The 26,756-nt window shown below is 47.8% G+C and overlaps 3 protein-coding genes across 7 annotated transcripts in view; all 3 read right to left on the reverse strand.

Moving 5' to 3' along the window:
* The window catches only part of LOC107216317 (myogenesis-regulating glycosidase-like), a 13,741-nt gene extending 9,783 nt beyond the window's left edge, over window positions 1-3,958 (reverse strand). Inside the window, exons 1-2 of one of the 3 annotated variants that reach the window (XM_015653287.1) lie at window positions 3,875-3,925; window positions 1,298-3,356 (exon numbers count right to left, since the gene is read on the reverse strand). The gene's annotated coding sequence lies outside the window, so the exon portion shown is untranslated. Of the gene's footprint in view, window positions 1-1,297; window positions 3,756-3,874 lie in introns of those variants that run through there. The other 2 variants (XM_015653288.2, XM_015653286.3) reach the window with 2 other exon arrangements.
* Window positions 3,959-4,018: 60 nt separating this feature from the next.
* Window positions 4,019-8,857, reverse strand: LOC117245611. Its single transcript, XM_033520465.1, has 2 exons — window positions 7,034-8,857; window positions 4,019-6,205 (listed from the first exon to the last, which is right to left on the reverse strand). Exons 1-2 carry the CDS (start codon window positions 7,399-7,401, stop codon window positions 5,929-5,931), a joined length of 645 nt encoding a protein of 214 aa, XP_033376356.1. The 5' UTR covers window positions 7,402-8,857; the 3' UTR covers window positions 4,019-5,928.
* Window positions 8,858-8,960: 103 nt separating this feature from the next.
* FAM219A (family with sequence similarity 219 member A) overlaps window positions 8,961-26,756 on the reverse strand; it is a 94,733-nt gene continuing 76,937 nt past the window's right edge. For 2 of the 3 annotated variants that reach the window (XM_015653599.3, XM_033520481.1), the window contains exons 4-7: window positions 23,572-23,674; window positions 19,625-19,705; window positions 19,250-19,304; window positions 8,961-18,073 (exon numbers count right to left, since the gene is read on the reverse strand). In XM_015653599.3, coding sequence (XP_015509085.1) covers window positions 17,915-18,073; window positions 19,250-19,304; window positions 19,625-19,705; window positions 23,572-23,674 — 398 coding nt within the window. In that variant the 3' untranslated portion in view covers window positions 8,961-17,914. The remainder of the gene's footprint in view (window positions 18,074-19,249; window positions 19,305-19,624; window positions 19,706-23,571; window positions 23,675-26,756) is intronic. The other variant, XM_033520480.1, reaches the window with a different exon arrangement.

Raw genomic sequence — 26,756 nt, forward strand, 5'->3', positions numbered from 1 at the left:
AAAAAAAAAACAAACACAAAAAAGAAAACAAAAAGGGAGTGTCAAAGTCAAACAGCATGTTTGCAGCTTGCTGTGCTGGAGCTTCCCAGCTGACCCAAAACAAAGATTTTTCTCTGTGTTCTGTGGAAGCAGTAAGTCGCCTTGCTTCGACTTGAGATGAAAGCAAAACATCTGAGCAGGACACACTTTATGGAGTAAAAATAAAAATCCATTTTTTGACCGCTTCTATTTTTACCAACACCACCGCTAACCACGGGCTGCGAGACCCACAGCACCACTAACCCCAGCCACTTTGCAATTAGGACATTCATTTAAAGAGGGTCAATAACATACAACTGGTCTCTATTGCCTGGCATGGTCAGGTCTGAACCATGCTGGGGGCCAAACTCCTGCTGGGGACACACACCCATTTCCCACAGGATGCCAGGAAACCCTCCCTCTTCCACTGCAAGGTGCTGCTGCCTCCTCCCCAAACATCTTGGCAGGAGTCGAGCTCAGGAAATAGTACAGAAACACTGCAGATTTTAGCAGGAGGCATCTCCAACCCCACACAAGACCAGGGAATTAGGACAGCAAGTTAAGGGAGAAATTTCTTCTCTGCAAAAAAGCTGTGGGAACAAAAATGCCTCCACGTGCAGGGTCTGGTACTCCCCACAGGGAAACTGCCCTGACAAAAGGACTTTGCACGCCTGAGATGGGGGACAAACAAACCCTACCTGGGGGTTTAATTTTTCTTGGAGGGGTCTGCAGAGCACTGGAGTTCTCTGGAGGGCTTTTTGGAGTCAAATAGGGTGAAATCACTGCTCCGCCTGCTTGGTGCTGATGGGAGCAGGTGGGACGGTGGGGGCACCTTGGTGACAACACTGGCACAGGGTGCAGGGCTGCTCCACACACACCCTGATCCACACGGATCACAGGCACAGATTTCCCCCTAATCCTGTGGATTCCCCCAAATACTGAACTGGATCACTCTGGGCTTGTCCCTGCAATACTCCAGCCACCTCGGGGGGCGTGTGTGTGAGATACAGACACCCTGCCCCAGAGCCAGCGCAGCAACTCTGCCTTTGCAGGGACAGAGAGGGGAACACGGTGCCCCAGGGGATCCCCCACCTTCACCGTCCTTGCTGTGGTGCAGGGAGGTGGCACAGAGCAGGGATGGACACACTGCCTGGCTTGCGGGGTCCTTGGACATGCTGCCCTTGGGGGACTGCTCAAATTCCCCACCGCACCCGGTTGTTGGACACAGCCCATGCAGGAGGCACCTCATCCCTGCGGGGCATGGCGCCCCAGAGCTTACCTGGCCATGGCTTCCTGGAGATCCCTGCCTGCCGCCTGGCTCCACCAGAGATGTCTTTTTAAGCACATAAAAGAGGAGCACCGCTACACGTCCCCGGCAGCTCCATCACGCAGGGAGTTCCGGGGCTCCGAGCTAGCGGGTATCCGCGGGCAGGAGGAGGGGACCCGCACGTCACCGCCGTGTTTTCTCAGGCACCGTGACGGATGTGTGAGCAGCCAACCCTCCGGCCGGGGTGTGCCAAGGCGAGCGGAGCCCGGCCAGGAGGGGCGGCCGCACACGGGAGCAGCTTCCACCAGCCTCGGCTCCCGGGGACCCGGGATCCCGCACCTCCCCTCCCTGCCAGATGAGCGGGAAGGGCCGGCGCATCCCCTCCCGGCACCCACAGGAGCGCCACAATCAGAGAGCAAAACGAAAAAAATAACAACCCCAAAATCCAATGCAGGGTTTGGGGAGTTTTTTGTTTTCTTCCCCATTTCTTGAGAGTTTAAGCAGAGTTGTGATCCAGAACAGTAATGAGGCTGCCTTCTGTGGAAAGAAACAAGCTGCCCCACTGCTGCTGGCTGGTTTATAAGATAGGATTAAACAGCATTGGGCACTCGGAGGATAAACCCCAAATCCAAGGTGGCCATGTGAATACAGAGCTCATCTGCAAAGCGCAGACAGGCTGCCAGAACCTCGCTCCATCTGCAAGAGGAGGCAGGAGATTTGAAGCCCTGGCATCAGCTCTGCCCAGTCTTACATACTTACACCTTTATTACAGGAATTGTGACTTTGCAGCCCAGTTTTGTCCTTTAAAGTTTTCAGTGTCAAGTAATGCTCCAAACCCATTTAGACACCTCATCCAGTGTTTGACCATGAATACAAAACAGCCACTGGGAACCAATTCTGGCAGCAGAGAATTTAATATTTAACACCCCGGCAATTCCCCCTTTACAATATTATCTTTCTTTGTTCTTCACCCCGTGCTAATTACCAAAATGAAGTTTAATAAGCTGGGTTTTCACTTTAACCCTGCACACAGCTCGTGGTGCTTTCGTCTCATGACTAAATCATGACCGGAGGCTTTTGCTTTTCCCTGCCTGGAGGCACATCAGGAAGCCTAAATTTATCTGAGCCACAAAGATTTGTGGAGACTTTAAGACAAAATGAGTCCTCCCAGTCCACTTGTATCAAAGTACATTGGGCATGAGGGAGAGAAATCTTCAGGGCTGTCCCTTTAAGGACATCTGTCCACCTTGGAGAAGTCCTACAGGCTCTGGGGGAGCTGAAGGGAGGGAGCCTGGCTCTGAAATTGTGGTCTCTGAAATGGGGTAAGCCTGAGCCCAGCAATCAGCTCTTTGGCAGGATCTCATGCCCAACAGTGACAAAAGCAGAGCACCAAATACTGGTGCTATTAGCTTATTTCATTTGCCACTTTTGCCATATAAGATATACAGCCACAAAGATTTTGGTCTTTGCCACGATCTGTTGGTCCCCCAGCCCAACTCAGGCTGGTACCAGACGTGTGCCATCTACCACCCCATCACTCCAACAGCCTCTTGCTAAAGCAGGTGTCAATCTCACTGCTCTCCTCCATCCTCCAAGACAAATCACCCCTCAAGTGGGGCCTAGTGAGAAGTTTTGTCACACAGATTCTTTCTTCAAAGATCTGACTCAGTGCCTTGGGAGCACTCAGCATTTGGGATGCTGATGAAGGCTGAAACCTGAGCCCACCCCAACATCCAAACACTACAACACGATATGGGGGAGAAATGGAAACCTAAGTACATCCCTCTGGCACAGCCCTGCCGATTTTCCAGCCATCAAGTCACCATGAAACTCCAGGCACTGGCAGCTCCAGAGAGCTGTGGATGGCTCATGATGCTGGGCTGTTGACACAAGTCCTGGAATTTACATCGGTATCCAACAGTCAGTGACGCTGGACAACCTTGGCCCAAACACCAATCCCTTTAAGTGCTCCCGTGCAGCTCTTCCATGTGCAGATCCAGCCATGCAGACACAACCTCACAAACGTCATTCTCCACTGGGCTGTAGGTATTTGCTGTGGCAGGCATTTGCCCTTTGGACATCATGAGTATCCCAAGGCGGTAAGGGGAGAAAAGGGGAAGAAGCATTTGTGCTTTCTAACACAGCTTAGGCTGCTCCTTGCTACGGCCAGTGATGGCAGAGCTGTCCCAAAACCCACTCCAAACCCAACTCAGCACAGAGCACAATGAGCTGCATATACCCATCTGCAAAGTTTTCACTGCCAAGCATCTTATCAAGCGGCAAAAGTTGAAGCTACACTTTGCAAGTGGTGCCGGGGACGTGTCTCCCGGCTCTGTTCATCTCCTGGCGGCCAGGTTCCCATCCATCAGAGAGCTCCCGCGGTCCCTGCGGGGTGCGGAGAGCTCGCACCCCAAGGTCCGGGCAGAGCTCAGCACCCTCACCCCGCTCCCCTCGGGCCCTCCCGAGCCATCGCCGATGCCGCAGCCTGGGGTCTGCGGGAGGGGAAGCCCCTCGCCCGCCTCCGCCCGCACCCCCGTGCCGGGCTTGTGCCCCCCGCCCCGAGCGCAGCCCCGGGAGCCGCTCACTCACCGGCACGGCCGGGCCATGGCCGGGTCTGCGGGCCCGGGGGCTCCGGCCGCGGTTCCGGGGTTGGGCGCTGCCCGCCCCGCCCCGGCTCCCGCCCCGGACCGGCCCCCGGACCGGCGCTCCCCGATGGGAGCTGTAGTTCGGCTGCGGGAAGGGCAGCTCCGGGGGGCTCCGGGGGCTGGACCTGCTGGGGATGTCCGGGGATGGAGGTGCCCCCGGGGCTGGGGGGGATCGGGGTTTGGCGCTGACGGGATGCTTTTGCGTCGGGGTGCGGTTTTCATGAGATGCTTTGGGGCTGCAACGGGGTTTTAATGGATGCCTTTGGGCTGTGCTGGGCTCTCCATGTGATGCTTTGGGGCTGGGATGTGCTTTTCATCGAATGATTTTGGGCCGAGCCAGGTTTTACAGTGGGGTGCTTTTAGGCCGGGACATGGGATGGTTTTAGTCTGGGATGGGATTTCATGTGGTTTTCCCTGCTCCCAGGAGGACTCGGGTACGGCTTGGTGTGGACACAACAAGGCAGGCTGCTGCAGCACTGGAATGTGGGTCCCCAGACAGCTCTGTGCTGCAGCATCCCTCGCTGTGATGACCACCGTGCCATGGATTTATGATCAGCAGCACACATGGAGGGGCCCGGGTGGTGTTGCCCCCTGGCACTGTGCTCTCAGATCATAGTCAGACAAGGGCATTTCATGCCTTCATTAATTATGTGCTGCTTTCAAAGCACCCCTCCTTATTTAGCCTGTGTCAGTGCTCAGTATCCCAGATGGATGGCAGCTCTTCCTGGACAACTTGCCAAAAGCAAGCATGTCCTCAGCAACCCAGCATGAAGCTGACAAACACGGGTGTCAATGACTGCTTCTATTTTTGGCTGTGTTACTATGCTCCCAGAGCTTTCCCTTGCATGCTTTCTTGGTCTCCAGCTTGTGCCTTGGTGGAAGGGCACCAGCCTGCAAGGGCTGTTAAAGTGCCCACCAAACCAGCAGTCAAAAGTTTCTCCACCCTTCTGAGTGGAGGGTCTGAGTGGAACGATTTCCTAAGGCAGTTTTAATGAAATACCACCTTTGCTCTTCACCAGTGTCATGGGACAAAGCAAGCCTAATAATGTACCCTGGCATTGCCATCTCAGTGAGCCATTTCCAGCGGGTCTCCCTGCCTGCAAACACCACTCTCTCTTGCATAGCCATTTCCTTAAAATTCTCATTACCAGGCCCATGCCAATCAAGGAAAATATTCCTATTTCTCAGTGGAGACCTTGAGAAACTTCTCTTTGAGGCTCAGGCATAGGGACATATATGGGCAACCCAGTGTTCCCTGTTTATTCTTGTTGCTTGGTTTTAGGTTCTAAACTCAGGAATTTAAAGCCAATCACATGTTTTCAGGTAAGTCTCACACCTAATTTTGGCCCATGGGGATTTGATGCAGTAGTAGAATGATGACTGTGCTGGTTGAACAGCATCTTTTCTGCCCTCTGCCCAGGGCTGAAAAAACCTGCTTTAGAGACAGGGACATCCTAAAGGTAAACATGTAGGGATTAGAAGGTGCTGCCAGACCTGCAGTGGGTGAAGGACAGGGCTGATTACTGCATAACAAACAGTCTGGTCAGGGAACATGTTCTTGAGTGCACAATGATGACAGAAAATAAAAGTACAGGACAAGAAACACTGATGTGGTCCCAAAATCTGGGAGATGCTAAGCTACATGCAGGCGGGTTCAGAGATGCCAGCAGGACTCCAGTCCCAAGCATCGCTTACAAACAATTGTCCTGGGAGTAAATCTGGCTTTCTTAAGGATCTGTCATAGAGGTCTCTGGGGACTATGGAGCACCAGGAGAGTATTCCCTAGACAGCACTTACTACCAGGAGATATTTATGGGCCACTGGAAATTAGAACCCTCAAGATGTGCAGACATCCCTGGGACAGGGACAATCTCAGGCCAGAGAAGATGGATGGCCATGGCAAAGACACAAGCACATATACTGAGAGAGCATCCCTTTGGCATTGGGAGGAAGACACAAGATGCAAAGAAGGGATAAACAGACTTGCTGCCAGCACCATCAGACCCCCAACCCCATGGAGATGTGCTCTCTGTGACACAGAAGGACAGCTGGCACCTTAGCAGAACTTTTGGAGATGGACAACCAGTTTGCCTCAGGCTGATAGGTAGCAGGGTTGATGGTGGTGTTCCTGTAGTGCTCCTGCATTGCCACCTCAGTTACCTGCTTGGGCTGACCTTGGCTCGAAGGATTTTTTAACGGAGGCATTGTTAATTCCCACAGACAGTAGGGAGTGGGAAGAGACACCCATTCCATGTGGCAGCACCTGCCTTCATGCCTTCAGGACATGGTGAAACTGATTACCAGGCAGGACTTAATGCTGGAAATGCAGCTGGAGAGCTGAGCATCAAGCCTTCCTTGGGGGTCATACCAACTCTGTGATCCTTTCTGCAAGCTCCCCACTCACCCAAAAACCATGGGACAGAGGACGGCATCACTGGCTCCTCTGCCCTTGCATCCAGGGTGTCCACAGACAACTGAGCACTTTGCCTAGTGGGAGATGGGGTGAGTGCACTGGGACTGCCAGGAATGGGACAAGCAGAGCTTGGGAGGGGAGTTACAGGGCTGTACCAATGTCCTACACCTGGCAAGGCCAGAGAGGGCTGCTTTTCATGGAGCAGAGGGGGCCTGGTTGGTAGCATGCACTATTTCTGTCCCGCACAGTGGTGACATCCCTGTCCATGCCCTCCACTTGCTCCCTCATTACAATCCACATGGTAATGAGGCTGCAAGAGATGAGCTGGTTTGCAGTGAGCTGTGCCTCATGCTGGTGACCTTCTTAGACTGTGAGGGGAAAGCTGCATCCCACAGACACCCTTTGAGTGGGGCCTGGCTCCACCTGCAGGACCAGGGCTGGGAGGGATTTTTCAGTGCTCAGAACTCTCCCCAGCCCTTCACATGGTCCCCTGGCATGGAGGACCCACCAGATGGAACTCATCTAAGTCAGGGAGCTGTGTTACAGCACGTCTCAGAACAATCCCATCATCACCTTGGCACACAGCAGCCTGGCATGAGCCCTGTCACTGCCTTAGTTTCCCTTCTTCAGCAGATCTTGTGCCTGGCGCACTCTGAAACCTATCCATGGACAGGGCTGACATGTCAGAGCTTCTGCTGGTGACTGCCAGCTCTAAGAGACCACAGCCACTGCAGGATGCAGCTCCAGAAGTCAGCAAGCACATGCCATGGGGTGTCAAACACTTTCCTGGTCAGGGAGCATGACACCGTGACACTACAGAGATTCAGTGAGGCACCCTGTGCACAAGTCCTTGTGCCACCCTGCTGCATCTGCAACTGGGTAGGTGTAGAAACCCCAAAGTTTCCTCCTCCTGCAGGATTTATCTGTGTTACAAACTTGTTGTATTTCCAGAGCTCCTGTGCAGCCCAGTCTTGGATGGTCTCTTTGACAGAGCACAGCAAGCAGTAGTTGGTGCAAGTGCTGCTGAGGGTCCTGTGTTTTTTAGAGAAGAGGAACATGCAGCTTGCTGGGACAGGTGTGGGTCAGCACTTGCAGCCCAGGGTGATGCTTATGTGATCAGTGATGCCATAGAATGGGAACAGTGGGATTTGGTGGCTTTTTGTCAGTCCCATAGCCATGCTCCCTGAGTGCAAATCCTGCCTACGTCCCTCTTGGGCCATACCCTCCTCATTTTGTCTTGGCTCCCAGCTCCCTCCCCCTCTGCCAGCAGCTACCTTAACAATGGTAAGAAACAGTTTCAGCTGGTCATAATCAAGATTATTTTATTTTGGGAGGTGCAGGAGCAGTGATTGTGGCTTTTCAAATGCCTTTCTCCTGTATTTCCTTGGAAATCCTACAGCAATCCAGCTGCAGGAAGAAACCCCCATACCAGTGCAGCTGCCCAGCCTGATGAGATAGCCAGGAAAATCATTGCCTGCTGTCTTCCCTTTTAAATGAAAAACTGGATTTGTGTGATCCTGTGTGCCTTGTTTGCTGTTCCATACCAAGTAATGGTCTCTGTAATCAGAGTGCAGAGACAGGTGGGTCATGCCAGAATGGGAGTGGCATGAACTGAGTTTGTTTTCTCCAGATCTGGGGAGTTGAGCAGACATGCCCTTGCAGGGAAGGGGACAAGCCAAGTCCTGCTCTGGTCTGGTCTGTAACACAGTGCCCACTTAGAGCCCTGCTGTCCTCTCTATTCCAGCCTCTCTGCTGCTTCATTTTGGCAGATTCATGGCTGCAGACCCACATCCATCTTGGGAGGGAGGATGCTAAACTTGCCTGGTTTGCTGCTGGACGACTTGGAACACCTGAGTAGGTCTCAGGAAAAGTGAATTATGTGCCCTTAAGAGAAGAAGAAAACAAGCTGTCCTTGATTCTCACACAGTACTGGTCTCTGTTGAGCCAGGTTTAGGCTCTCCATCAGCCCCATCACCTCCAGGGAGTCAGTGGGAGGCTGGGAGGGGAAGGCTGCAGTCTCTACCCCTGCCCCAGATCCCTGGTCTTGGACCAACCCAGGGCACTGGTCTGGGGAGCACCACTGTGCAGAGGTGGAATCCAAGCCTCTCAGTTGTGGGGGTACTAATCCTGCACCAGATTTGTTGCCAGTGTGATCCACTGGCCTTCATGACTGTCCTCTGTCCCTGGTGGTCCCCAGGTTTTCCAGCTGCTGGTATTGGACTTTAAAATCAGGGCTTGGCTCCTGTACCAACAGCTTTGAGGGGGAGAACAACTGCAAGGCTGGAGAAAAGGTTCTTTTACCGACTGGTGTTGTACAGATGCAGCAGTCTTTTTTGCTTCTTGCAGACCAGATGCAGGGGCTAGGTCCAGCCTTGTGTGCCTTCCTGCTGCCCTGTGGACTTGTGTTTCCCAAATGTTGGTAGCCAGTCCTGGAATATTTACCTTGACCATTCATAAAGGTCACAGCAGCCACTGTTTCTGGGACCAAGCAGGCCATGGCATGAAGGCTGCACCCCTGGTTTCTGTATCTATGACTGCTGTGGGCTCAGAGGAGCTGGTGCAGTCCACACCCCCTCACCCTGGTTTGCTCCAATGAAATAAAAGGCTGTCAGGCTGGTTTTCATATGTATGCTTTTTAATATCATTAATTCCGTTACACTACACACAACCAGTAACAATGATAAATACTGCAATGGAAATGTTAAAAAAAAAAATATTATACACGTTTTTAATGTTTTTGAAAAAAAAACCCCACATTTTAAAATAAATTAATGCATAAAACTGATGGTAAAAAAGAGAAAACCCAAAACAAACCATAACACAACTGATCTGTTTAAGGCAATACTCTACACAGACGGGAACAAAGGTACAACAGTGTGCTACATGATCTGAATGGGAAAAAAAGAAACAAAATAAAAGCCATACAAGATGCAGATTGATGCTTCAGGAGTGAAAAAACTCCCAAAACCAGATAAAAAAAACAATGGCCAAGTTAAGTGCAGCATTAATACACTCTGCATGTCAAATGATTAGCAGGTTCCTAACAAGGACTAAGGTCAAGCTACAACAAATTTATCTTCCTAATTAAAAGGTTACTCAGGTCAAACCCTACATTTAACTCTATTTGCGTTTGGCTGTTTCAGCTATATTTCACTATATGCAAGGACAGCCAGAAATTCATCTCCTGCTCTTGAGATTAACACAAAGATCGGGAGGTCTCCCGTCCTGAAATGTATTTCCATTAAATAAATCCAAAAAGCATCTTGGTTTTGGTGGCCCTGAAATGCCTCCCACTACTCCTTCCCCTGGGGCACCAGGCACCACATGGGGAATGGAGACTTGGAAGGCATTTGCTTAGGTTGATTTTTTTCCACGTTGAGGACACAAAATGGAAGTGCAGATTTGATTTGGACTTGGAGGAGTGCAGTTTCTCTGTCTGCCAGAAGTGTCCATCTGGAGCCTGCTGAAAGTACTTTGCCAGCATGGAAGAAACCCATCCTGTACACAGGCTCTGGCTACAGCCATGACATTTGCTATTAAGGTTGGTATTATTCCAAGCAGAGCTCCACACCTGCCTGGAACAGCAAATGAACCCCAATTATTAATGCAGCCCAGAACTTGGCCACTGGAAGATGGACAATAATTGTAATGCCAAAAAAATCCCTCTCTCCCTCAAAAAAGAAAAGAAAAGGGACAGTAGCCACTTTCTGCCAACTTCCTTGGGTGGATCCCCATCAGCTGCCACCCATTCAAGATCGGCAGTGCCAGATCTCACCAGCATCGACCCAGTACATTCCCAGTAAGGTGCATGTCTGCAAGGTACTGCTGGGGGCAAAGAAACTTCCTGGGACATGGTCAGAGCCTCCTGTACTGCCCTGCTAGAGTGTGTGGGAAGGAAGCCATGAAACACAAGGAAAGAAACCCAACTGGAATTACTAGACTTGTGAAGGCCAACAACTGTCCAGGTTGCCTTGGGTTTGGGTGGGAAAGGGGGATGTAGAACTGGGCTGAGAGTCACTTTGGTGCAACTGCCTCTGATGCTCATCACTAGTGCACGGGGCAGGGGGAAAAAAGGCGACGGCTGCTTTGAGAAAAGGGGAGAGGAAGGAGGATGTGTGTGCAATATAACAAGGCTTGCAATTCTAGGACTAACCACTGGACACGGATACCAAAGATTACTTGTGACAACTAGCTATCCTTCTACTGTGGTTGCTCCTTCCCCTACTTCCTGGTCTGATTCATCTTCAGTTTGGGAAGCTGTGGCTGTTTGGCATGATGGCCAGCGCTGACCCTCCCACCCCAGCTCACGGGGTGACTCTGCTACAGGTTGGACAATGAGGTCTGGAAATCACATCAGGCACAGACCAGCTCTGCATGCCAGCCAGCACCTGCTTTCAGACCCTTCAGAAACCTATTTAATGGCAGCTCATCTCCCTTATTAAACTGAAGGTTCAATAACCTCTGTGGAAGGAATAAAAAGGGCTTAAAAAGTGCAAAAAGGGGAGGGGAAAAACCCAACTTTCTGAATTGTCTCCCCTGCAAAGACTTCATCCTCCAAGAGTGTCTTTCTCCTGGCAGATCTACAGGCCCACCAGTGTCTCACAGCACCCTGCCCCAGTGTAGCAAGAGCAGAGCCAGCAGGCTCCCCACTAAGGCCTCTGCTGGAGGACTCCAGCCCACACCAGGAGCACGTGTGCTGGCAGGTCTGGGACCTGATCTGCAGACCTGGACCCAGAGCACTGAGGCCAGGAGGGTGACGGCATCCGGCTTGGGGGGCTGGATATCACCAGGTTTTGCATGAACCTGGTGAATCCTCAGCCCCACAGCCTTCATGTGGGTGAAGAGAAATCCCAGCCTCCTGTCTGATTCTCACCCCATCGTGTTCATTGCCCTATAGCTGGCCTGACTTTTGCTTGGGGTTTGTCTTAGGACAGAGGCAGCCACAAGCTGAAAACATCTGCTACCACAGCTTCTCCATGCAAAGAAACTGAACAAACAAATCTGCGGACTGGGGGTGGATATGAAGGTGTGTCATGAAGAGTGCTTGCCCAAGTTTTTCAGCTCTTTCCATGTGTCTGTATTACATCTCTCAACAAACTGTCTCCCAAATCATGGAGCCTTGAGGAAAGTGGGTACCAAATGGAGTTGCAGCTTATTTAGGTTGTAAAAGCAAAAAGGCAGCCTGGGTGAAGAACAGTGCTTCCCAAGGGAGCTCATCTGGGACAGCTGCATGATCAGCCAGGGGAGAAATGCTGCTCCAGGAGGATAAATATCTCAGCAGCTATGGGACTTAAAGGCCTTTCAGTGGCCTTTTCTTTTCCTGGTGCCTACTGCACTGTGACAGTCTGCAACAGTCACATTTTAATGAGGTTTATTTAGTACCTTCCACTCCTTTATCCAATCCCACCACCTGTATCACCATTTGTTATTATGGAAATACCTCCACAGGACAAGCACCAACAGTGAGGTGGGCACCTTCCAGAAGCAAATCTATCTTTTGCTGGAGCAGCTTTTTAGAGAAAGCAAAAGGCTCAAAGTCACTGCCAGTGGCAAATGGGTCTTTAAAGCAATGGGAAAAGCTGCTCTCCACAGGCACCAGGGAAAGCTGCAACCTGTCATGCTGGCATCTGTGCTGCTCTGTGACATGGTTTGCTGCATGCTGGCGTGGGCAATGGGGCTGTGCTCTGTGTGATCTCAGTCAGCCCCAGCCTCTGCCTCTCCAGAAAGCTGTCAGATGTGCTCACACAGGCAGCGTTCAGCTGCTGTCATCCTGGGACTGCCAGCAATGTCAAGTGGGGCAAAGGAAGGGATGTAGCTGTAAGTTTTGGGCAGCAATACGACAGCTCAGCAGCATAATACAGGAAGCTAAAATATGGACCACAACCCCTATGAGAAACCTCCACTGACCTGTAGATAATTCCAGGCCACAAAATCTCCCTTTACACTAAATTCCTTCTGCTTCAGGTCTTGTGTGGTTTTGTAACAAAGGTGGGTTTGTCTGATGAGGTGTGGTTTGGAGCAATCCCTCTCACAGCTGAGCCTTGAAAGGAAGAGACAAGTATGCCTAGAGGTGAAAAGCAGCTTAAAATGAAGACCTCTCCATGCCTTCTCAGCTAGCCCTGTGGCACTGTTCATCTTTGCAATGTTGCTTTTGAACATGCAGTCCAAGCTTGCTGTGCCAAGCAGCAGCCAGGTGACAAAGCCTATGACACTCTAGGTAAGAGTGGCAATACCCCAAGTGGATTTGAAGTGAGAATGGAAAAGCAAAGGAGGAGCCCAGACAGAACCACCAATCTAAAGCCTAAGATTATGACATGGTTGCAAAAAGGAAGAGCATTAAAATGCCATGAGAATATCCCAAAAATGAGCCTTTCAATCTGTTCCACTTCATGACTACTCACCATCCCAAGCTGCACTCCTAAATTCCTTCAATCTGCTATCAGTGGATGGTGCTGTTGGGCCACCAAATCTTTGTACATATTCCCTCTGGGATCAGGCAAACTCAGAAATCAGTTGTGCAAGAACCAGCTGCCAAGGAACTGGATAACATATCCTTGACAAACATCTCTCTCCAAAGATATTTAACCTCTGTACTGACCTTCACCCTGCTGCATTCTGGCATGATGTGAGGAACATCAGAAGATGGTAAACGGAGGGTAAGCAGAGTAGTACTTTGAAAATAGGAATTTTATAGCATGGTATTCATATCCTGCTTGCAGAACTGTCCTATCAACGGTACCTCTCACACTTGGCAGTATCCATGCAGGACGTGGTAGCACTTTGGGAAGGCAGGTTTCTCCCATGTGCTCCAGAAGGGAATGGATATCAAGAAGGGATGTGACTTCCCAGAGGTTAGAGCAAATACCAACAGCAAGGACCCCAGATCTCACTTTTGACTTCTAACAGTCCAGCAGACTTGCTAGGGCTGCATTTGGCTGCAGTGACAGCTCAGGGCCACGGTGTTTCTGGTGTGTACCAGTGTGTATCTGAAAGCAAACTTTGCTCCCTACTGGCATCAGCACTGCACTGAGACAGATCAGCTTGGACAACTGGGATTTGCCCTAGGCCAAGACAACACTTGGCAATCTTTCTAGTTATTGCTTGTTTTCCTTTTCCTGTTTTCCATCTGTTGCCCAGCTGGGTCCTTCATTTCTTCAAAAGCATCTTCATGTTTCTGTTGAGTCACACACAGGGTGCTGCATTTTTCAAAGCTGCATTCTCCTGCACAGCTTGGAGGCCAGCCCAGGATCAGAATGTGCATGGAAAGGAAAGGATTCTGCTCAGGACTGCAGACCTGTGTGCCAGCCAGTGAACCGCTGAACAGTGGGTGCCTCCTTTTGGGACAAGAGCTGGTGAAACTAAGCAGAAGGAGCTCAGTCCATCTTGTCTGTGGGAAAACTATCCTGAAGTCCCTTTCAAAGTCCATGCAGCAGGAATGGTCACCTGCTTTTGCAGTTGCAAGGCATCTGCAGGCAGGACAGCCAGAAGAGCACAGCAGATCCAATGACCAAGCACACATGTTAGGGACAGGCATGCAGCAATGTCAGATGTCACCCAGTGGCTCTTCCAAGGGTTGACTTCAAGATGTGTCTGGTAAGATATCAAATGAGCCTTCAGGATGGGCATCAGCCTCCTTTCAACCTAAGTTTATTTACAAACACCAGGAAAGCAGACATGACCATGCTATCTATAGACCTTCCTCAAGACTAGGAGGATGTTCCTCCTCCCAAAGACATCTGGAAATGTGGAATTTGCAGACAAGAGAGAGGGAACAGAGTGCTGAGACCCTAGAGTTCAAATCCAGTTCACATTAAAGGATACTAGCTGATGTTTTATCATAGTAACATCTGATAAAAGAAAAGGATTTGCTGAAACTCAGATAATTTGGTGACTGACATTACATAAAATCCTAACAAAAACCCAGTCTGGCTTTCGGAGGCATCAAATGCAAATTCCATTGTGGAGGCACGAGCATCACTATCCTTACATCCTGTTTACAGGGTAATTTAGGTAGACAGCAACGCAGCATTTCGTACTCCATGGTGTTCTTCCCCTTGGTTTTCTGTACAACTTTGGATTGAAAATGTGGCCGAAGAGGGCCATCTTGTTTGGTGAAAAAAACTGGAGGAAGGAACCATTTCCTTCTTGCATGACTTCTGCATTTAGGAGAGCACCCAGCAGCTCTGTAGATTTTGTAGAAATGCTGTGATAGAGTCTGTGCTCTTGCCTTCTGCCTTCTGGCCATGGTGGCAGAGACTGGTCTAAGGAGAGCAGTGCCAGGATAGCCATCTATCTCCACACCTTCCCAGGAAATCACCACAGCATAACCTCCAACAAGGGTTGCTTGAACAGAAAGGCTGGATCAGATGATCCTACTGTGGCCCCTTCTGGCCTTACCCATTCTGTGACTCTGAGGGCACACAGAAAACCTGCTGGCTTAAGCAAAGGTCTGAACATGAGACCAGACAGGGGGAACCAGCCTCATCTCTGGTTGATACATACCAATGGACAGTCCTCAATACTCCATAATAAGCCAACAAACATGCTGTATGGTCATATTCTGCTGAAGGGGCTGCAGTTCAGAAGGGTTAGTGTTCAGTTTTCTATGACAGCCACATGTGCATTGTTTTAAGCCACTCAGCCTTTCTGGTAACAACCCTACACAGCTAACTACTTTTTCCCACCCTCTCTACATTATTCCCCTAATAAAATATATGAACACAAAGCATAGAGAGGAGAAGCCAAAAAATTGCCATTTTATGGTCCTGTACTGTCATGCCAAACCAACTATTTCTGCAACCAACTCCTTCTATGCACAGGCAAAAATGCTTGAGTTGTGCTTCAGTTTGTATTTGGAGGAAGCACAGGATGGAGCATGTGAATTCATCTCCCTCCCTCATCTAGAAGCAGATGCACATCACAAAATGCAAAGGGCTGAAGGCAGTTGCAGGGTTGGGGAATGTCTCAGGGCACATGGCAAGCAAAAAACAGCAACAGGGACAATAAAAGGACTTGGTCATGGTGCTATGGGACAGTGGGTGTCATAGAATCACTCAATGGAAAAGACCTTTAAGATCATAGAATCCAGCTATTAATCCAGCACTGCCAAGTCCACTAAGTGGAAGTCTGTCCCTCATAGAAGAGGTGTTAATTCTGAGAGGTAACAGTGACAGCAAGCCTCATTCTGTCCTAGACTGAACAGGACATTGCTTGGTTATAGCTGGACTCAGTGATCTTAAGTATGTTTTTGAACCTAGATGATGGCATGATTCTATGATGGCAGCACGATGGAGACCTGTGGGATGTGCAGCCCTCAGTGGCTGCCCCAGGTGAAGAGATGGCTTGTTGCTCTAGCAGGCATTCCAAATGCTCTGAGCTCCTGAGCAAGGGCTGTGGGAAAGGCTGAGGGTGTGTGGCCTGGCTGGAAGGCACAGAGACTGATCCAGGAGGATAAATGTGATGAAGACATCCCATGATACCAGTGCTGAATTGCAAAGTCCCTCTCCAGAAGAGTGAAGATTTAAAGAGCCTTGGTCATGTCCTATAGGATTTAGTTTGACCATGATATTTCTATTAGGTTTTGACTACATTCCCCATTAAAAAAGACTCCTTAAGGGATGTTTTTCTCTTTTATCTTTCTCTCTACCCTCTACTTAGCCCAGCTCCAGACAACTTGATAACCTCAACCTGAGTTGTATTTTGGAAATATTCCCCTTCAGCACTACCAGGTAGTGAGAAAAGGAGATGAATTCATTTAAGGAACACTATCCCTACAGGAGTTGGCAAGTTAACCATCACTTCTGCATGAAGAGGCAGGGATGCTCAGTAAACAGCACCATTCAAATCCTCTTTCTGTGGCCTGGAACCAGGATGGCAGCATGTTGTTTTAGCAGAGGTGACAAGCACAGCTTTAAAAGTTGTCAATACCATCAAGTAAGCCTGGGAATCTTGTGTAACTTTTCTTTCACTCATGCTGTAACTGGTATCAAGCTTTGCACTGCCCAGAATAAATCCCCAGGATGTTAAAAAAATCTGCTAATTATGAATAGGACCTCTTAAAGACTCAGCTTGCTTCATATAGATTTCAGATGGGGGAATCTGTCTGTTGTGGTGCAGCTCAGGCTCTGCTTTGTATTTCATAATTCTGATGGGAAGCTCAGAACTGCCCTCATTTTCTAACTCTCCTAGGCTACAAAGCAGGTAGTCCTTCTTCCTGAAATGCCAGGAAAACACAAGAATTGTGCCTGTGGCAAAAGATTTCAACACCAAGAAAAATGCCAGCCTATCCCTTGTATATGCTGGAGCCAGTGGGAGGACATGTTCCGTAATTCCAGAAGTGATTCTGCATTCAAAACAATCTGCTGGTGAACTAGGAGCTCAGGCCAGCAATCTAATGTAACAGGTTTCCAAACTCTTCCAGCACCAAATAAAATGCAACTGCTCTTGACCTGGGACCATGTCTGGCTCACAAGTGGGGGTGAACAGTAGTTTCTGCTCATGGGCATCTTATAGCTGAAGCTGTTCGTAACTCTGCTGTTGCTGAAAATTCCTCTCAAGCCTGACCCCACCACACTGATGACTTCAGCATTAATGAGTCTCTCCCACAGGGACTCAGAGACACGGTGTCAAGAGAGTATCAAGAGTCAAGCACTGTTAAAATGTGCTTTCTTCAACTAGCTTTTCCAGCATTGCAGTTCAGGCATGTAGTCCTGACTCATGCAGGATTAATTTCTTCTCAACTGAACAAAGTTTAAGATTTTTGGAAAGAGATGGGTTGCACAGGGATTAAATGCAGGCTGAAGTCAGAATACGTGACTGAACTGAAGTCACAAGCATGGTTGGTATTCCTGGGCGATGTGCACATCCTTGAAGGGCATGAGTGGATTGCAGATCGAATCTGATGTCTTTGGTGGTAATTTAATGTGGCGCTAAGAGTAGATTGCATTGACTATGTGACACAACAGCTCTAGCTAGCACTGACTCACAGTGAAATGTCACCTACTTGTCCCTTTTGCAAGTGAATGAATTGTGTCATGCTAGTCCTGGCTAGCCTTGCCATAAGAAAGGATGCCCTGGTCCGTCCCCATTCCTGTGCCCCAGTTATAATATAATTTTGGTTATGCAAATGAAACAGATTTAGTGAATGAATTAAGAACTGACTTCCTCTCATTGGTAAAACACTTTGATACCTCCAACTTGCCCTAATCTTACAGGTGGATTGGTTTCAGTGGGCAGGATTACCTGAAGTCCCACCTGACCTTTCCCATTCTGGAAAAAGACACTTTACAAAATATCCCCAGTGCCTAAACAAACCAAGGAGGTATCTCTGGACCCCTCTGCATTCGCTCTCCAGACCAGTCAGTTTTGCCAGGCACTGCCTGGCACTTTGAGCAACTTCTCTTTTGTTTTACCATAGTTTAAAATAAGTTATCAACCAATCATAAAATGAATTTTTTGGTTTCTCCTGGCTCCATGAACACAAAGAGGTGCACGTCCTACCATAGGAGGAAGCAATGGCTGTTAAGTTTTACAGTTATAGTGGAAAGCACTGATCACAGCCTGCCGGCCTCACTACTGGATGTGACAGGCGGTGGAGGAGGTGGCTTGGCAACACATGCAGGTAGGGTTGACCGATTTTGGAGGGATTAGGTCGAGGTCCTCGTCATCTGGGATCTCATCTAACCGGTACCCATCCTTTAGCAGCTGGATGTTCAAGTCTTGGTTGATCTGCTACAGACAAAGAGACAAAGAGTCAAACACTTGGGACTTCTTACTTCTGGTGGTCAGAAGATGAAGGAGGTCCTCTATTCTGGAATGTATTATTGCCCCACAGTCCTAGTTGTGAGTTCTGCCCCTAGTCCCTCAGGTGAGCGGGGGGTACAAGCTTCTCCAGAATAGGAATATCTAGAGTTCTGGATATTTGAATAGATAGATATCTGAATATCTTTGTTCTGGAATAATTTTTCCCTGAGGACAAACCCTCAGTTACAGTAATGTAATAATAATATTTACTGGCAGATGGGCAGTCCCCCCTCTCAGTCTGGGGCACACTAGAGCAGCTAAAAGACGATAAAGTTTGGCTCTGTGATCTCAGATTCAAGTGCTGTCTAACCGGATGCGTATAAACAACCCTTCGTCAGGGCACAGAAACAGCTCCGATCATCTGATATGGTCACTGCTCTTGGCTGTTTCCCAGGGTTTCAGAGGTATTTTTTCCAAGAAAGATATACAAGGGGGAAGAGTTCTGAGCAGTTTATGGGCAGAATGGCTGCTCAGCACCTTGGATACAAAATCCTGCAGAAGTAGTAACCGGAGGCTGAGCAACAAATTCATGAGGGAGTTCAGGAATGTACTCAGAAACAATGCACAGGGACTAACAACCCAGAGCTTCCTGCCTTTTCTCTTTGAAAGGGCAAGAGTTCATATCTGCAAGTCCTCCCTGGAATTTCTGCTTGCTCCAAGTAAACACACACTGGGTGACCCTGACCATTCCAATAACTGGAAATCACAGCACACACTCAGATCCTTTATTTGTGTCCTTGGCATGCATATAGTTGCTGAGCTGCCATGACAGACAAGATGATGCTTTTGCACCTCATCACTCACTTCAGGACTAAGCAGAATGAGGGAAAGTTTGAGTGAAACCAAAGGTAGCTGTGAAAACTGCTGATGGGCAGATCTCTGTGCAGTGAGGATATGGAGTTAATTGGATCACCAGGGAAGAAAGCAACATGACACCATTTCTGCCATGGCCCCTTGGCCCCTTCTTCCAGACTCATGGAGTCTATACCACTACTAAATTTGTTATGTAGCCATTTCTGCCTGTGCAAGGCCACTCTTAAGCCATTTCTGGCTGCTCTGTTATTTGCATTCATGGCAAGGATGGCAGGAGAGAGTATAACTCACCTCAGCTGATGAGTATCCCGAGGAGGAATATCTGGACATATCAAAGTCATCATCACTGCAGGGAAGTACAAGATACAGCAAAGAAGAAATTGGTTAGATGAGACCTGTATTCCCCACTTAGCCCTATCATTCTTGTGCCATGAAACTGTTTTGAGGCACAGAGAAGTTACATCAAGGGCGCCTGTAGAGCAGCTTTTATCTGTGACCCTCAGATCTTTCCATCACAGTCCTCTTTTCTCAAAGCTCTTCTCACTTGTTCTCACACGAAGTGCATAGGTCAGAGGGAACAGTGTAGGGAAGAGTGTGAGTGCTGCCCTCTGGCATGAAAACTCACTTAAACTGTCATGTATATCACCTTTTTAGCCTTTTGCATACCTGTCTGTATCCAGGGCTACCAGGGGTTTTTCATCTGGACTCTGGTCTAGCGACGAGTAGCCCTTATTTGGAACGACGAGCCTGAAATAATTAAATGTTGTCCATTAACCACGCAGTAAAGCTCAGCACCACACACTGCCTAGGGTAAAACTATATGATAGTCGGCTTTCCCCATTTCACTTCTTTGCAAGCCCCCATTTATTGGTGAAGATGTTTAAATGAGTGCAATTCAGAGGGAGCAAGCTCCGTCTCTGGGTGGCCTACAGAAGTTTCACAGGGATTAACACTGGGCATGCCTTGGGAACACACGCCTTCCTGGAAGATTAAAGGAAAAAAAATATCGGGACACTCTGTACTTCATTCTGGTAAACCTGTTTGGCTAGCACTGCTTGTCATATCAGATTGCTCATTTTTGTGTTGCCTGTTTTTTCCTGGCAAGCGTACCTGACACCAGCAGGAAGTACACAGGAGAAGGAGGCTAGGGGAAGCCAGAGGCCCAGTGATCCCAGCGTTCTGCTATTGGACATCAGGGATATTATGTGGTGTCTCTTTCTGATTCTTTACTCAGGCCCCTGGAAACACAACACTTCTGAGGTCTCAGTCCTAAACTCAGTAATATTAGAAATCTGAGCTGGTGTGCCCAGCATAAGAAACCAGTCAGACCAACACTTTTAAAATTCCATTTTTTTAGAGATGACCTCCAGTTAATCAGAAATGTTACAAAGGCTGAGGATGACTGCACCTTTAACTACCTGTGAGAGTTTGTGAAATGGAGTGAGGCTTCAGAAATTCTAGGATAAGGAAAATGTGTTAATACAATGGTACCTTGTTCACAACACAGTTCTTGCATCCAAAAATGGCAAAAATAGTTTGGTTCACATTTAAAATAAGATTAACTAAACCCAGAAAATGGAGTAAGATTCTTTGTTCACCAGGTAAGAACCATAAGAGCAACAAAAATCTTTTCTTTCAATGAGTTAACAGAGGTTTTCTCCCAAGTAGTCTTTAACAACACACAATGATGCTTCACTAAGAGTTTAAGACAGATAAATCTAAAGATGATAATCCATCTCATCCATGCTCCAACTATTCTCTAACTTCCTGAAATGTTTTTCTCCTTCTGTGCAGAAAATTGCAGCAAGCCACTAACAATTTTAGAAGTCCTGGCAAGCACTGTCAGTGGGCAAGCTCAGGGAGAGTAAGATATATCAAATCCTATAACAAAGCAGATATATAGGTTCACAAGAAGTTATACTTTCTTACTGTGTTAATTGAAACATAAATTAAATAAATTAATTTAAAACCTGATGGAGACTTTCCAAACTGCTGCACCAGGGGACTGGAAAAATGGGATCCAGCTGCAAAATTCAGTAGCCCTTCTCACAGAAGGGGGACAGTCCTTCTGCTCCTGAGGTATGTAGGCAGGAAGTCAAGAAGTAAAGATGTCTGGAACTGAAGCTGAGATTTGGCAGCATAAGTTTGCCCATTCAGATATCAGAAGTACTGACTCCTGTTTTCACTCTCCAGTTTTACAGTCCCTGCTCCATATATACTCACTGATAGTTGTTATCATCAGTGAAAAAAGCACTTTCTAGGATCTAGGAGGAGAACACTGTGGTAATATTTACTTGATGAAAAAAACTCCCACTACATCTTCTTCTTGAGAAATGTCTTTTTCCTTAATAATAAAAAACTTCAATTTAACTGCAACAAACAAAAATCGTTATAGTGTCTCTGCCCCTGATTTAAGTCCTTCCCCTCACATCCTGACTGTCCTTATTTTCACTTCCCACTGTCCTTGGAATAAAGTTGGGTAGCTGTGGTAGGTGCTTTTTCCACAGCTGTGCCGGTTTAAGCTTCTTTGTGTTTTTGCTCACTTGAAGCAACACAAGTTGGACCACAAGGTCCAAGTTTAGGTTACCCTGAGTGGACTGTAGCATCCAGCTGTGTTCAAGTGGTGTGGATGGTGTTGTAGGCTCTCTCTGTGCTCATAGAAAGAACGCAGTATCACCCCTATCTCATTCACATTTAATTTGCTTTTAGGGAGACAGAGTGTTATGGATCCAATTACTCTCACCTGTAAGGCTGGCTGCACCCTTGTCCCAGAAGAGGACTGAATGGGGAAGGCAACCTTGTACTAGAGGCTGGATGTCAGAAATCCACAGGGATAATACAGAATAACAGAGGCCTTGGGGAAGAAGGAGGAGGTGGACTAGAGACTAGGAGAGGCAAAGCACAAAGGAAAACGTATTTGATGAGAAGAGCAGAACTGTCAAAAAGGGGAAAATGGAAAAATGGCTTTAGCTTATTCTCCTGCAGAGACCTGAGGAAGCCAACAGTTCAGATTTAAATCATAATTGGGAAGTTTTTCAGTGTATCCTCCTGGAATATATCCCATTATATATATATATATATGTATATATATATATCTCCCAACTGTTCCCCTGTGAGAAGCTGCTTGAACAAGCTTGTGGCATTTCTGCCTTGCTGGTGTTGCCCAGTCTGTGGCAAGACAGACGGAACCATTCAGAGGTGCTCAGATGTCCTTAAGTGAAATAAAACTGAGCTGGCTGTTTGAAATCTTTTGTCAATAGGTGTCACTGCTCTGCTCTTTCCATCAGCAGATGGAAACAACAATCTCTCCATGGAAAATTCACTCATGTTAAAGGTAAATACCTCTATTTATCCCATCTTCTCTCCCTTATTATCTTCCTCCACTAATTTCACTGTTTCTAAACCCCTCAAGCAGCAAATCTGCTACCATTCCTCTCAGGATGCTAGCTTGCAGCCTATTGCCAAAAGAAAACAAGTTTTTCTAGAATGTACTTGAAAGATAATGACAAACAGTGGGCATGGAAAACCCAGTTGAGCACAGTTCCTGAATTTCTTGCTGACATGAAGTGTCTGGCTCTTTTATATGGCCTCAACACCTGAACACAGAGAAGAAGCAATGCAGCATATTCCACATGCATTTCAGGGGCTTACATCTGAAAGTTGACGTGGTCCTGTCAGGATTTATGACTAGTATTTTGGGTCTGGGGAACTAGTGTGAACAAGAAATCTCATCTCTCAGATGAATTGTTACATAGAGAGGCTCTGACCTGCAGCTCCTATTCTACCTAATATATGGTTACCCAGGCGACTTTCCCATTCATCAGTAAACATCCAGCATTCTGCAGATTCCTCCACCATTTCAAGTGAGGTCCTCCACTAAAACCTGCCACCTTTCCAGCAGCATGTAAAGCATGCAATCCTGTGGGCTCACAGGGTTTCTTTCCTTCTGAACATAGGCAAGTAATACATTGGTGTGCTGTGTGGAAAAAAATAAAAATACTCTAAAGAAAAATATTCAGCTCAGCATGGCTATGTTTACAGCAGGTTATAGCACTGCCTAATACTCTTTTACACAGCTCTTCCAAAGCATCTCCAGCAAAGTGTGACTGTGCTGTTCCAAGGGTGGAGGAGGTATATAGAAAGGCATACAGAGATGGGATTATTTACAAGCCTTCATTAAATCTGTCAGTAGCAGAACGGGTCACTATCAAAAAGGAACAGTGGAACTTACGCTGACAAAAGCAACCAAGGCAGAACTAAGCTCTAAACCAGTCTGTGTTTCATGAAGCAGCACAACTCCTCCCACACTGGCAGGATTAGGTGTTACCTGATACCACTCAGAACCTGCAAGATGGCTCTATAAATGCTCTGATTTTAACCAGGCTGGGCTGCCTCTGCCTTCTGCAGGCTGCACTACCTGGGCTTAGCTGTCCCTGCATCTTCCCAGGGGCTGGGATGCAACAAAGCACAGAGCATTTGGGCCCACCACCTCCAGGAAGAGCCATCACTGAGCTGGCAGAAGGCAAATGCAATGAACACTGTCCCTGACCAGCCCAGGACCATTAGGAACTGCAGCTCAGAGCACAGCTGCCAGTACTTCTCTAGTCCTTTACCTTGTTCGTGCCATCACGTTGTTCTTCTTGGGCTGCTGATTAACTGGGCTTCCCATGTTGCCATTCTTCAGGGAGCCCTTCCGAGCCAGCTCCCTCTGCTTCTCTGCATAGGAGATAGGAATGGGAAAAGCAGAATTAGAGCAACAGCCTAGCTGGCCACCATAAGAAGAAACCCAGATATGATAGTGGCAAAAGGCACAGAAGAATTAACAGCAAAGGACATGAGCTCACCACCTCTTATGGAGGGATGCTGCAAAGGCCAGATGAGCTATGTCCCACTTTCTCCAAGGTCACCAGGAACTAAAACTGATCTATCTTCATTCACAGCAGCCTGTTGACAGCAACACACTAAAATCTTAGTCTCCAAGATCCATAAGGTCTTGGAGCTTCTGGATGAAACCCAGCTGAGGCAGACAATAGACAAAGACATTGTCCCTGTCTGCAGCTAGTTGCTGCATGGGCCCCAATACTGAGCTGTACAATTATGGCTCTGCCTCCAGCAGGTATGGGAACCCAGGGATGTGTATAAATTGATATTAAATTTCCTGATTCAAAGCCCTTCCTTGTTTCTTGTAGAAGATCAGTTGTGTTATCAGCTAGTCACAAAAGTTAAGCTAACTGCCCCAGTCTCATCATGCAATGCCAGGCAACGCTTGTATGGAAAAGCTGAGCATGGGGCCAGTAAGGCAGAAATAAGACCAGTTAAAAAAAATAATTCTACAGAGTGTAAGAAAATGCTGGAAACTACTTTTGTGGCATGCCTGCATAAAAGGTGTACCAGACTGCTTGCCAAGGAACCTGAATAGTGAATTTGCTTCTGCCTCTCCTACAATGTGTGAATTCTGTTGTTGGGTTGGTTATTTTTGTTGTTGTTGTTTGGTTGGTGGGGTTTTTTTGTGGTTTTTTTTTTTTTTTTTTCTTTTGCAGATTTTATTTCCCCTTGGAGAGAAAAACAGCTTTTCCCACTTGTTGTGGAAAAGCATCATGCTTCTGTGATGTGCAAGTTCAAGATGGGGCAACACCTTCCCTTCCTCACAAGTCAGAACAGGGGGACACATGTCCAAGGCACCCTTTCTTGAGGGAGAAATAAGCAGGAGAAATAAGTAGCAGAGATGCCTAGAAATTATGATGATGAGGAACATGGAGACAAGAATGCATACAACTACAAACCATACCTAGCCTGCTCCTGCTAACAGCAGAGGTGAATAAATGCTCATGGAACTTGTCAGGAAAAGGACTGAATTAATAACTCACCCTGGCTTGAGCAACTAAGAGACTGATTCAGGATCAAAATCAAAGCCTTAAATCAGAGTAATTTCTCAGTATGGCACCTGCAAATGCATTGGTTACCTCTGTCTCCAGAGTAAAAGGCTGGTATTTTGCAGGCCACATAAATTTTGCTGTTCAGAGAGAGATAAAGCAAGACTATGGAGGCAAATACTTACAACACTAAATACAACCCAGTTTCCATTCATTTCCATTAGAAGCTCCAGCACTGACCACAAATACACAGCACTGAGACAAGCTGCCAATGCTTTAGGATACTAATGAAATGGTTACAGGTGGCTGCATACACTGTGAGTGCAGCTGTGATGACTTGTGGGCAATCAGCACCAGCAGGGCTGAAACAGACAGGGGAAGTCTTAACCACACCCAGGTTCCTTCTGGCTTTTCACTAATTTTCCAGACTGAAGCTTCCTTCAAGAAGCAGAAAAGAGCAGAGAAGGTTGGGAGGGTGTGAAGTAGTTTGTGTGTGCCTTTGACATTACAAAATATGTTGAATTAGGAGTCTGAAGATCCTGTCTGATCATTAGCAGGATCATTGTGTTGGGTGATGTATTTGGTTTGTGAGCAAGTTTTAGGTAGTGGAGGGCTGCACAGCAGGTTCTGTGAGAAGCTTCTAGATGTTTCCCTGTGTCTAACAGAGCCAATGCCAGCTGGCTCCAAGACAGACCTGCTGCTGATCATGGTTGGGCCCATTAACAACGGTGGTAGAGACTATGGGATAACACAGTTAGGAAAATGAGAAAAATCCTGCACAACTACAACCTGACAGAGGAGTGAGGGTGTGTCAGAAACAGCCCTGCAGACATCCAGGTCAGTATAGAAGCAGGAAAAGGAGCTGCTCCATGTACCAGAACAGATTCCCCTGCAGCCCCTGGTGAGGTACCACTGCAGCCCATGGAGGTCCATAAAGTAGCAGAGATCCATCTGCAGTCCATGGATGACCCCACAACACAGCAGGCAGGTGCCTGAAAGAGGCTGTGACCCTGTGGAAAGCCCATGTTGTTGCTGTGTTCTCATTCCTCTGTCCAGCTGAGTGATAAGAAGCTTTGTTTGGCTCCTGCTGTCCAGCCTGGGTCACCCCACTACAGCAAATCTACCTGTCTCCATGCTTGAATGAAGCAAAGCAGCAGTTTTCTGTTTCAGTGGAGAACCTGGAGAATACAGACAGCTGTGCTGTCAGTCTAACTTACAGGGGAATTTGGCTGCACCAGTTCCACTTCAGCTAATCCTGTACATTGTTTCAGAAGAATACATGAAGCAGCATGTGAGTGTGTGTGTATGTGAGGAGGGGGTCCAGCATCCTTTTGACACCACTATACTGCTCTGAACAGCATGAGGAACAGCCTTTTCCCTGGATCTGTCAACCACATCACATCTTGCCCCTCCTTTATTGTTCACCTTGTCATTTCATCTTTAAGACACTCTGACCCTTATGACAAAAATCATTTAAGGGAAGATGCATCTGCTCAAAGAATAAACCACTGTTTTCCTGCTAGCCCCACACTAGCCTATGCTGCTTGCTGACTCCATCTGAGCCATTCAGCATCTGTTCTAAGTGCTACCTCAAAGTAAGCTCTGCTGGTGACAAGACAACAGCCAAGCAGACCATGGAGCATCCATTAAGGCAAGAATAATAGCTAAGTATAAAGTGGCAAAGGAAATGCATGCTGCAGGCACAATCAGCACCACTAGCGGGCCAGCCTTGTGTCCTGCCTGGCAATGGTCTCCTATTATAGTTGCCTGCAAAATTAATAGGAAGCTGCCCCAGCATGCCAGATACACAGCAGACTGTCCCTGTCCCAGTATTCACTCACCTGCCTGATCCAGGATGTGTCAGAGGGTGGATGGACAGATAACTGAGAAGTGACAGACACCCCACAGACTCACTTTAGAGTGAA

The sequence above is a fragment of the Parus major genome, chromosome Z, assembly GCF_001522545.3.
Source record: "Parus major isolate Abel chromosome Z, Parus_major1.1, whole genome shotgun sequence".
In the NCBI taxonomy this organism is placed as follows: Eukaryota; Metazoa; Chordata; class Aves; order Passeriformes; family Paridae; genus Parus; species Parus major.

Excerpts from the sequence above, each read along its gene's own strand:
- LOC117245611 (XM_033520465.1), bottom strand. The coding sequence starts at position 7,401 with ATGTTCCTCTTCTCTAAAAAACACAGGACCCTCAGCAGCACTTGCACC. Across the intron at positions 6,206-7,033 it reads GCTGGCAGTCACCAGCAGAA|GCATGAAGGCAGGTGCTGCC; the intron begins GCTCTGACATGT and ends CATGTCCTGAAG.